The sequence below is a fragment of the Pseudopodoces humilis genome, chromosome 16, assembly GCF_049639895.1.
Source record: "Pseudopodoces humilis isolate 2021_Gansu_Grassland_sample_001 chromosome 16, ASM4963989v1, whole genome shotgun sequence".
Lineage (NCBI taxonomy): Eukaryota > Metazoa > Chordata > Aves > Passeriformes > Paridae > Pseudopodoces > Pseudopodoces humilis.
The window spans coordinates 14,595,562-14,608,149 of record NC_142215.1 but is presented as its reverse complement, the minus strand read 5'-3'; the positions used below and the strand labels follow the sequence as shown (position 1 = coordinate 14,608,149).

Sequence of the window (12,588 nt, the reverse complement as noted above, 5' to 3'; positions counted from 1 at the left end):
AACCCAAACTGCTAAATGATCTTTAAGTCACAACTTCATTTGTGGCATCCTTGTTCATGTTTGCATTGCTTCAATATTTTCTTCTTAAAAATTTAGATGGACAAAAAGTGAGACTGCACTCAGGGCCAATTCTCATCACTGTGGCAAATAGTCCTCATGAGTCAGGTTTGCTGGCATGGACACATTCTGAGACTGTCCTGCCTCAGGCTTTGGCTGAGTTTTAAATGTGCCTTAAGCAATAAAGTATTTTGTTTATGAAATATGCTTACAAGCATCACTAACCAAATCACTAGTTCTCTGCTAATGGAACATTCTGTAATATGTATTGGGTAAGGCATCACTTTGCTATTTATTTCAGTGGATGCAGAAATACAAACACAGATTACACATTCTAGGAAAGAATATGGAAAGGGACTGTGGGTCAGATTCTGTATGGGTTCATGGAAGTTGTTTGTCTCCCTGGGCACAAACAAGGTCAGGAGTATGAACAAAGGACTATTTTGTGCTACAGCTAACCCAAATGATGTTTGAGAGAGACCTTTTGGTTTATCTGATATATCTTTCTGTCAAGGTTAAGGGAACTTGATTTTATAGCAAAGGGCAATAGATGCATTTATTTGTTCTACCAGTGCTCACAGCACAGAACTTTGGCCAGATGAAGACTGACATAATTCCAAACACTGTGTTGACTAGATCTCCATTGAAATTACCAGACTAATGTTTTTTGGGGTTGTTTGGTTTGTTTTATTTTCCTCTTAATGTAACAGTGCTCTATAATGCTGAACTTCCTGTAGAGATAAAGCAGTATTTGTAACCACAGCAGAACTTAAAACTAAATGTATTAATGTAGACAAGTCCCTTAGAGGGAAACCCATGGGTCACTGGTGCCCAGTAAACGTCATAAACCCGTGAACCTCAACTGCACAACCAAAATCTGCGCAGATTTCTTATTGTGCATTTATTGTTCGTACAGCACTGTTGACATATCATTTAAGAAAAAACATACGAAACAAACAAAAAATCCCCACATATTTTGCATTTCTCACAAAATATGCTGTAATTACATTATTCTTCTGTCAACCTTTCAGCAGATGGAAATTAAAATGACAATGCAAGAAACTAAACCTGGAATATTTATCCATTTGTGTGGCCAGGCATTGGAATAGGTTGCCCAGGGAGGTTTTCAGGAGCATCGGGATGTGCTCTGGATCATGTTGTTTGTGATTTAGGGGTTACAATTGCACTGCTGGGTTGGCATTTCGACTCGATGACCTTAAAGGTCTCTTCCAACCTTGAAGCCATGATTCTGACTGGGGAAGGCACCAATTCAAAGCCCTTCCACGCACTGACAGTCGCACCATTGCTTCTCTAACCACCCATTTCTTGATGTGTATATTTGAAAGCGTCCCCTATGCATCAATGGAGCTCCTGGGCTCCAGGAGCTGCTGAGGATCAGCACCAGGAGCTCGCACAGGTTGATTGTCACCTCAGTGATTGTCACATTTTGTGACCAGTCTGTGCCCCCAGAAAACAACTTCCTGAGGCACGACAGGAACCATCCAGCTTCTCTCCCTGTCACGGGTTTTCACACACACTCACTAGCTTGTAGAATTCATAAAAATACAATCATAATAGAGGCTTTTTACTATGGGGCAACGGGGTGGGGGTGACACCGGACACAGCAGGATGACCACAGAGCGCCACACACACCCGTCCGTCCACCCGTCCGTCCCCGTCCCCTCACGCTTTCCCGCCCCTCGCGCCGCCCCAGACGGCGGGAGGGGCGGAAGCCGCGGTCGCCGCGGTAACGGCGGAGCCATTTCCGACAGGGCGGCGGCGCGGGGCCGTGCGGGTTTGTTTGGGGCTGCGGGGCTCTGAGGGACTGCCTGAGGCCGAGGGACTGCGCGGAACTGAGGAGCTGCGCGGAGCCGAGCGGGGCCGAGGGGCAGCGGGCCATGGTGCCCAGCAAAGGCCGCCCCGGCCGGAGCCCGCGGGCCGCGCCCGCAGCGGTAGGTGCTGCCGGGGCGGGGGTGCCGGCCGGGTGACAGCTCCCCATCACTCGTGCTGTGCCGGGACGGTGCAGGGACGAGCCCTTTGGTTCAGTGCTCCTGTCAGACCTTTCGGTTTTGTCACGTAGCTCCAGCTCAAAGATCAGCATGTTTTGCCTTTTGGAAATACAAGGCATATTTAAATGTAAACGCTTGTTTTCTTCATACTGAGAATGGTATCACAAAAGTCACGCTTGTAGTGTATTTTTAAAACTAAAACAAGTGTCATTTTTGTAAAATAAAAAATTAGTGTTACTTAGAGCTGTGATGTATTCTTCATAGTATTTTGCAAAATAGTTCCTTTCTTGCCAGATTTTGCTGTAGAAAATAGCTTTATTGTTTAAAAAGCAATTTTACTGACATGCACTATATATATAAATATTACAATCAACAATTGTATTGATACTTCTGAGACATGTAGCATTTAATTGCATTTTCTCCAATTTGCAGGTTAATAATTGTGGTCTCCAGCTGGTCATCCAGACCTCGTCAATACCAGAAAAAACCAAACCAGTAATTATTACCTTTTCTTGGATAATTATATTAACTAATGTAGTTGTATCATACAAACAAAGCTGTATGCTTTCAAATAGGAATTACCTTTTCAGTACTCATCTGTTGACTTATCTAATGTATTTGATAGTATTTTGTTAATTTATTTCATCATATTAAAAACATATAAAAACATTGCGTTGTACTATAGCCTGCCATAAGCTTTATATATATATATATATATATATATATATATGTATATTTGATTTCTTGATCTTCTGTCTGTACCCCTCTCCTGTAATTGAAGTATTCCTTGCAGGGTGTGGCTTGATTTTTATTTATTTAGTCAACTGTGTATGTACTGGTAACTTCCATATTTTCATTTTGGTTTCCAACAGTGAAGCTTTTTAGTTGTAGTGTCTTGAAAGAATGAATACACCTTTTACTGGAGAAATTATTTCTTCTCTTTTTTTTTCAAAGCATTTGTAGGAATTCCTGAGAACTGCTGTTAGTACTAAGATTCTGTTTGTCTGTGTAAAGACATTTGCATTTGAAACCTCTAACATTTATCTATTACATTGTATTACAGTTTGAATTCAGGATAAATAAAGAACAGTCATCTTTCCACAACAGACTTCTGCAGCATGATCTGGAAAGAAACTACTCAGGAAGACAAGGTAATATCTGACAGGGTTTGGTTTGTTTGTCTTTTGTATGTGTTTTATTATTTTAAAAGTAAAGAAAGATTGTATCATGATTAGAAAATGTAAGAGTGACAGTGTTTCCTACCTGGCTACAGTAATTCAATGTAATTACTGTTGCATCATGGGGTGAACCAACTGTGCTACTGTCTGGCTTTTTGCATCCTTTTTTTTTCCCCCCTCATGGATGAGCATTTTTTCTTTTACCTACAATGCCACAACCTATCAAGTGCCCTACTGTATATATTCTCAATAGCCACACAAACATTTTACTGGATGTTTAACATTTTAATATGTTTAGACAAAATTAGTTTCTAATTTAGAACCATGATATTAAGAGATAGTTTTTCTATTGTGCTTGGGTGTTCTTGGCTTTGCAAAGCAAGATATTGGTGCTATCTGTGATCTGTTATCTATCTAAGCACCACTGCTAACTGTGGTGAGGACAGGAAGAGACTTGAAACAACATTTCTTGCCATGTTGCTGCTGCTTGTCTGTGATTAGTGTGAGTAGAAGACCAGTTTAGTTATCAAGGTAACTTTGTTCATTCTGGTAAAAAATGAAGGCCAGCAGCCTTCATTCATTCAGAATGGGTTGACTTTTAGGGATACTATGCAATTTGTGGAGTAAGTCTGCAGTTTGATTTTGTTCCCTGCACAGGAGACCAAAGAATATTAAGTCCTTTGGTGCGTAATAAGCAGCTCCATCTCCCAGTACCATCCAGTCTGACAGAACTTTCTAGTTTGGCATTGAAGCAGAGTACAGGTTCTTTATCAGGACTTGGGGAGACTTCTATTCACAAAAGTGAATAAAAAAGATATCTTCCTAGGTCCTGATAAAGCACAAAATCCAGAGCCCTACAAAAAGCCACATTTTTAGTTCACATGCTTCAGGTAGCAGTGGAAATTTCTCATTAGTCTCTCTCTCTTTTACTGGGCGCCTTACAATAAAAGATGATTCTTAGTGCTCCCTTTGGGTGTTAATAGAGGTCAGTACATAATTGTCAAGAAGACACTAGAAATCTTTTTCAAAAATATAATACAGGCATTTAAATGAATGTTTTTTTATAAGCATTCATTTATAATGAAAGCTTTATAATGCTTTCTTTAATGAAAGAATAGTGGTAGGGATCTTTCACATGTCTTTAGGAGGATGACAGTAGGAAAAAAAAGTCACATTACTGCCATCCTGACACGTTTTCAGACTGATTATTCAGTTTCTGGTCTTACATTTAAAAACCTGTGACACAACTAGAGTTAGATTTTTGCAACGATGTTAATTTGTTTTAATATTTTTTGGGTTTTTTTAAGAGTTTTGATTTTGAAGGATGTGTAAAGAGTGTTGTTAGAGTAGCTAATGATAAAATTCAAGAGTAGCACTGAAAAGATTCTAAATTGGCTGACAAATTGTTTAACTCAAACAGATTCCTAAGAGTATATTTCAGACAACAATGGACTCATTGCTATAGTAGTAAAACAGTTGTCTTGTTTATTAAAGAATTGATGTTTTTCCTGGTTATATATTGGATTTATTTGAAGAGAAAAAAAAAAGGCAAGCACACAGAAGTCAAGCCTATATTTTGTGGTAGTGTGCACACACAATGATATATTTTTGACCAATATTTTTCAGTGGATCATTTTCCAGATAAGCCAAAGTTCATAGAACACATTTGTTGATTCATTTTGCAGGTATTTTTAGACTTTCTCCCTTTTTACCTCTTATATTAATGAAATGCATAAAGATGAATAGCTTTATAAATATGTTTTCAAGGGCTGCCTATTTCTTGATAATGGAGTGAAATACCAATGATCACTAGGTATTGTGTGCACTTACCTTTGAAAGACTTTGCATTTATTTGTGGCTCTGTGGGAGTATTTCAATATTTTGGTGCACATCTATTTGATCTGTACCTTTAAATTTTTCTTAAGTTGGGTACTATCTTCTGTAAGTTCAGATACTGAAACTATGAAAGAATTTTACAATCTTATGTTAAAATATCGTTGGGTAATTCTAATTAAAATAAAGGCATTTACAAAATATCTGCTTACAACAAATTGTTGGAAAAAAATCTCAAAAGAAAGAAATGGATGTACTTTGGAAAGAGAATGTAGAGGGATATAGTCATAAACAAATAAAATCAGGGAAAAAATGGATAAATCATAGTACTGAATGGAGGCAAAAAGCACTTTCATGCTTTACTTTTTATAAAAAAGAAAATTTTGCTTTTATGACCTGTAGTTCACAACATGCATCTACAGAGAAGTAGTTCATATATTCTCTGTATGATTTTTCCAATAGATAACACGAATTTTGGGAGCAGTTCATCAATAACATTTCCTGTATTGCAACGTACTGCTGAAGAAAAGATTCTGAACTCAGATAGACTTACCCTGGAAAGGTGAGAGGGTGATGGAACGCACGCACCAGAGCCTCAGGCCTCTGGTCTACAGTGGCCACAGTGACCAGTGCTCCACTAATGGCTGCAGTCAGTGGTGGACTTGGGTTGTTGGGGTTTGTGTGTGTGTTTTTGAGAGAAGAATTGTGTCCCATGGAGAAATTCTTTGTGAGTATCCTTGTGAGGAATATATGCATACAGCAGTCATCTAAAGCAGACAGATTTCTGAATCTGAACAGGCTGTTCATGTGATAACTGAAGAAAAACTTAACAGATTGTGAGACTGCATCTGATGGAATTTTAGTGTGGTGACAACACAAAACTTCCATGTAGTTTCCATGTAACAAACAAATCTCTGAGAGGAGAGGTGTTCAGAAAATTTTGAAAGTATTTCTGCTATGTTTTCAGGTTTTAATAAGTAGGAGTTTCTGCTTTATCTACAGAATTTAATTAGCAAACCTAATTAATGCTACCTTAACCAAGATAATATACTTTTCTCTGTTCAGTCAGAGTGAGTGAGCAGAAGGTGGATTACTGATTTGTTACTTACTGGTGTGTTCTATTTTTTTTCTTTTTTTCTTCCAGGCAAAAACTGACAGTGTGCCCAATTATTGATGGGGAAGATCACGTTCGTCTTTTGAATTTCCAGCATAACTTTATAACTCGTATCCAAAATATTTCTAATCTCCACCATCTTGTTTTCTTAGATTTATATGATAATCAGATTGAAGAGATAAGTGGGGTTTCAACTTTGAGATCCCTGAGAGTCCTTCTGTTGGGAAAGAACAGGTAAAAATAATAAAACTTAGCCAAGGCACTCTTCTGCCTATGGTGTAACAACTATGATTTCCCATAGTTTCTGTTAGTTTTCAGTTTGTGATGTTGCTGTCATACCAGTGAGACCAGCCATAGGATTAGCTAAGTATCAGGGATCCCACTGAGGAAGCACACAGATTTTGTGTGTCATGTTCTTCAAAACTTCCTTTCTTAGTAAATTTAAGCAATGTTTCCAAAGTACTTCACATGTTTCCATCTAATCTTCTATTCTGATCAATTGTTAAATATATGTAAGTGTTCTTACATTTGTATGGAATGTTGTGGAATGTCTTTTCAGATCAAATGTAGTATTCATTGATTATTTATAACCTATAGAGAGGTTCTTCCTGATATATTTAGCTGGGAAAAATACCAGACAGATGACTCATGGATTTTAATGCTTATTTATTGCTTCTAGTCCTGCAGCCTTTAATTTTAAAAATTTAATACATTTATCTGTGGGATTGCTCACACATCTAAAGGTTGTGCTCTGACTTTTAAATTTTCCTCATTTTCTTATATTCAGTAAAGTGAGAACCGGTGACCAGATTTCACTTATATGCAGATTTTAAAGAATGTACCTCCTAATTCAGCCTGTACTCAAAACTTAAAAGTTTCAATAGTGAAGTATGTTACTACAACTAAGAGCTTTTGTATTAAAAAACTCACCTGTAGAAATCAATTTTGTTTATAGTAAAATGATGGGGTGTGGATACTACAATTTTAAAGTGCTTTGAGGAATTATTTTCTTTATCATAATCACCCTGAGTGCAGTTTAGCTTAGAAGTGTGTTGACGTAGTTAGGACTTGGCCTACTCATGAGTGAGTGGATATATATCAGACAGAGCTGTTAACACCTTGTTTTCAGCTTGGTCTGTGTGGGATCTTTGATTACTCTTAAAACAAATGCTTAATACACGTGTTTAATGTCATCAGCCAGTAGATGATGCTGTTGGCTGTATAATAGCCTAGGTCTGGAACCTGACAAAACATGACCAGACAGAGAAGTTTTAAGTCAATGAAGTTGTTGACTTTGGTTTCCAGTGGAGCAAGTATTCCATCCTTTTCTTCTTTCTAGAAGAACCATATAAATTCTGTTGCTATTAAATTCTTGACAGTCAGAGAAGAAGGTGATAGTCTTAAAGTCATACTCATTTATCCATCAATTTTTCTTTTCATGGTTCAAAATTTTGTTATTTTTCTGTTAGTCTTGTCAGTCAGGAAGAAAAGGCTTAATTTTGTATTGGCTGGAAAACAAAAGATATTTTTAATCTAATATTAAAAATAATTGTCATAATTGTAATCTTGCAGAATAAAGAAAATCTCAAATCTGGAGAACCTAAAAAACCTTGATGTTTTAGATCTTCATGGAAATCAGGTGCAGTACAATAACTTGATTGCTTATGTTTGTTGTGTAGACATCATGTTTTGGTGTGTCTTTTACCAAAGTATTTTTTTGTGAAAGGGAATTGGTGGCAAGTTTGCAGCTCTTGAGGTAGCAGAAATTAATATGTTAATAAAAGGTGTCATGACGTTTATTTTGAGTCTTTGTACCAGTCTCTTGTACTTTCAGTGTTGTACTTCAGGAAGGTTACAGTGATTAAAATGCTGAGTTAGCTGAGTATAATGGCACTCACACCTACACAACAGTAACCTACCACAAACAGTTGTGGTGTAATTGAAGTATCACAGTTTTAGAACTGCTATAAAATATTTAGGTCTGATTGATTTCTGTTTCTGCTGTTGGTGGTCTGACAAAACCAGATTCCCTTCATACATGTAGAAGAGAAGAAAAAGCCAAGTTAGCACTGTAGGGACTTGTTGTCATAAGTGATACAATAAATTTGTGGCTGCTTTGAATCCCATTAGTCAAACAATGTGCACATTGTGCAGTGGCAGAGGCAGTCTGTGGCCAGGTGATGGCATTGCCCTTGGAGTCTTGGCCATCTCCAAACATTCATTCACAAGTGTTTGTCTGAACAACACAATCCTTTTTGTATTGCTGTTGGAAATTTGCAATTTTTTTTTGATAAAAATACATGCAGACTAACAATGCAGCTGTGGCAGCACACTTTCCCAGCACAATGAAGGTATCACTAATGAAAATGAAAAACATCTTGCACAGTTCTTACAAGTGACTGTGATGTAGGTCTGACTTTTTTTGTCTTCAAGTATCTGTAGAACTCTCTTTACATTAACTGCAACTTTACTAGGAGTTTTGGGCTGGTTGTTGCTTGATCCCCTAAATAATGATAGGCTTTCTTTGATCCAGAGAATATAAAAAATTACCCTGTGTCTGGAACTAACATTAAATCTTGGAGCTTATTAAGTTATTTTGGTTTTCAAAATTTTTGCATCATAAATGTAGATATGAAGGGCACAAATGTTTGGAAATGGAGTTAATTATTTCTGGTTTTGGTAGGTTTAGTGTATTATTCATGTAAAGTCCAAATAAGGACTATGAACTTATCTTCCATAAATAAATTATTTTTCTCTTCCTTTCTAATGCAAAGATAATCAAGTTTTTCTGTTTAAGTTCTTTTTTTCCCTGTCTTTGAGGAATTCAAAATTTAAAGCACCAATCTGCCATCCATAGTATTAGTTATTTTTGAAGGTTTAATGAAGGAATGAAGAAATGCTGTGTTTGGGAATATATCTTAGTGGACTAGTGCCTTCTTTTGAAGGCTGGGTTTTGTTTGGTTGTTTACTTATACAGCACTGAATAAGGGAGCTCCTTTGACTATTTAAATTTGTGGGATTTTTATTTTTGGCAGCCTTCTAGCCTATCTTAAAAGATACTTCTTCTACACTCTAAATTTCTGAAGAACAGACTACAGCAACATAATTGGCTTTGAGAACTTCAAAATGTGGTTTCTCATGTTCAAGAATGTACCAATTTAAACAACAGATCAGAGAATTTGAGTCAGACTTATCTCAGTGGTGTTGAGCAAAAAGACAATAATTATTGAGCATTGTTAATCCTGTGCAGTATCTCTTATATGTTACCAGTGATCCCAGATGAACACTGAACAGTTAAATCCTGTATACAAGTTATAGACAAGGTACTGGAAATACACTAGATTAACTATTATTGACACATTAATATAGACACATAGAGTTGCATTGTTCAGGGACTCTACACATAAATTTTATTCTAGAATGTGTTAAATATGAAATGTCATTGGAGTAATTCCCTGTGTTCTGTTTAATTCTGTGAATCATTTTTCTTTCCGGGAGTTCAAGATGCAAGTAAAATTATGCAACCTGATTTTTTTTTTCATGCATGAACTTTTTTTCATTCATCTCAGAATGTTTTTTAAAAGATGTAACTTTCATTTGTGCAATTTAATTATTGATGGGTGATTATTTGGTGCATACCAACCTTTTTCTGACTTCTATTTCATAGTGAGGTATTAAGTTATACAAGCTAATGAGAAAATGAATAGTGTTTTTGTTCAGTGTTTACAAGGAGACTTTGACTTGTATACTAATTTTTTTATATTATGTAAGTATTATTTGAAACATCCAAAAAGAAGTGATAATAGCTTCTATTACTTCTTATCTAATAGTCCATATGAAAAGCTGGTGTACCTTCATATGTGCATGCATTATTGAAACAGGCAATTCAGTAGAGTTAATCTTAAAGCTTAGCAAAATAGTAAAGAGTATCTCTATATGTTGCTGATGAAATCATTATCTTTGCAATAGCAGTGAAATACCAGGATTAGTATTCTAGACTTGTGGCATTCTTGCCTGTAATTCTAGCTGGGCAGACATCAGCAGAGGTCTGTGCTCTTCATGCCAACTCTGATTTTAGGGTTGCTTTTAAAAGTCTCTCAGTATAAATATGTTCTTTTAAATAGTGGTATTTTCTGTTCCTCTTGCTTTAATATTTTTTATGAAATACACATAAATCAATAGTTTAATTAGCAGTTGAATCACAAGTTTAAGAACCTCAAATCAAAGGTTGAAGACGTTATTTAATTTTGGTCTTGCCATTTACTTTTGTATGCTTTTTACTTGAGAAATTGCTAAAATATTTCTTATAGCAGCATATTCCAGTCACAGATTTACATATACATGTCTATGTGTATGGATATAATGGAAATTACCAAAAAAATTGGATGTTCTCAAACTGTTAAATAATCATCTTCTGTTCCTGGAGGTGCTAGACACTTTCTGCAAACTGGCATGGCCAGACTTGCACTGGTGTAAAGCATCAGGAAGTTCCATGTCTGTAACACCAGGCACTGTTTTACTGGTCTGCACCTTGGCACTGTTGGCCTCTTGGAGGAGGAATAGTGTGCCTGGGCACTGGGTGCTAAACGGGGCTTAAAGTGGTACAGAGATGCTAATTCTAACTGACAGGGAATCATACATCTTGGTAGCTCTTTGCACTGCCAAAACCTTGTGGCTGCTGAAGTATTTTCCACAGGAAAACTTGCTGTCTTCTTTCTGCCACCCAGCATGGATTTTACTGAGAGTACCATAGGCATGTCCCTTGTGCAGTGGCTGTCCTCCTTCTCCCTGACTCCTAAAGTCAGGCACAAATTCTGCATACGTGTTGAAGGACAGATCCCACACTGCCATGAGAAATAATTATCTGGATAGAGAGCTTTGTGTGGATCTCTGGGAAATAATAACAGCAGGAATTGAATCCATACTGAATCATCAGAGCAATAATCTGATAGCACCTCTGTAAAATACATTGGTATTTCTGAAAATAAAAACTAAAATTAAGGATCATTAGCTATTATTGCTCCTTTTATGCCTTTTTTGTTTTGCTTTGTCATTATCACCTGAGCCTTTAAAATAGGGAATTAAGTATAAAAAGAAGCACCTGTCAGCTGCCTGTTTACTGTAATTCATTCTTTGTTAGGTCCCTCCCTTTTCTAATCTCAGGAAAACAACTGAATATCTTTGCAGACAAATTAAGGCTCAACCATGCACAAGATTTCCCCATTTTGGTTTACTACGATACCAGAGCTGTCTTGGTTTTCTGTCTTTGAGGTTGCTGCTACAGAGCAGCACAGCTGAAGTAACCTGATTTCTGATGGGATAGAAGGAAATGTTTACTGAGTTTTACTGCAGGATAGCAAGAAAAATGTGGGTGAATACTTGTTCTGGACCTCTGAGTATCATGGTTTAGAGAAACAGGCACACTATTGTATGAAGCTGATAATTCATGTATACTTTTAGAAAATGTGTGTGCCACACATATATATATTATTATTATTTTAATTTTTTTTTTAATATCCATATAAAACACAGTGTACATGTTTATCTTATCTCGAACAGATTGCCAAAATAGAAAACATCAGTCATTTAAGTGAACTGAGAGTGTTAAACCTTGCCAGAAACCTGCTAACTGTTGTAGAAAACCTGAATGGACTGGATTCACTCACAGAGCTCAACCTCCGTCATAATCAAGTCTCTGCTATTGTAAGGAGCAAAACTCTTGTCCTTTTTTTTCTTTTTCATTTCCTTGTCTTTGCTTTTGACAAAATGCATGATAACTCTGACTTGTTTAAACCATATCAGTGTTTCAGATTTTTGACATCTCGTGTTTCCTCATATTATGTGATATATATATATAACACATATATGTTGCTTATATTGTTCTGCTGCAATGCTTAATTCTACAACATAAAGGTGAAACAAAGGTTCAATTCTATTTTATTTAAATATGATCAGGGAGACTAGACTTAGATAACCTTTAAAGCTCTCTTCCAACCCAAACCATGCTGTGATTCTATGATGACTTGTAGTGTTTCAAATCTTGAAAACTCATGATGTTCCTTTGGGAGGGAGGAAGAGATTTTGCAAAAGCTCTGTGGCTCTAACCTGTAAATTTGGATACTTCCATACAAGCTCATGTTCTAGAAAGAAATCATCTTGATTTCTGTAGGTTAGCTAAGCCATAAGGCCATCTTACATTTCAACTTGGGAATGTTGCCAGGGTAAATGCAGAGAAAACAGGTATTGATTATAAGAGCAGAGTTTTCTAATAGAAGCTTAAACCCAGCATTTTAAATCTTCATAGTCTAAAAATTAAGCTTTTCACTTTGCAATTTGAGTTGTAGTTCAGGTATGGCAAGTGGATTATTCAAACAAGAGCTTTCAAAAATAAAACAGT

The 12,588-nt window shown here is 36.5% G+C and overlaps 1 protein-coding gene across 1 annotated transcript in view; it reads left to right on the top strand.

Moving 5' to 3' along the window:
* The first annotated feature begins 1,807 nt into the window (after positions 1-1,807).
* Positions 1,808-12,588, top strand: part of LRRC49 (leucine rich repeat containing 49) — a 35,215-nt gene continuing 24,434 nt past the window's right edge. Inside the window, exons 1-7 of the mRNA XM_088063048.1 lie at positions 1,808-2,009; positions 2,499-2,561; positions 3,130-3,217; positions 5,540-5,639; positions 6,222-6,425; positions 7,764-7,830; positions 11,751-11,894. Coding sequence (XP_087919174.1) covers positions 1,956-2,009; positions 2,499-2,561; positions 3,130-3,217; positions 5,540-5,639; positions 6,222-6,425; positions 7,764-7,830; positions 11,751-11,894 — 720 coding nt within the window. The 5' untranslated portion in view covers positions 1,808-1,955. The remainder of the gene's footprint in view (positions 2,010-2,498; positions 2,562-3,129; positions 3,218-5,539; positions 5,640-6,221; positions 6,426-7,763; positions 7,831-11,750; positions 11,895-12,588) is intronic.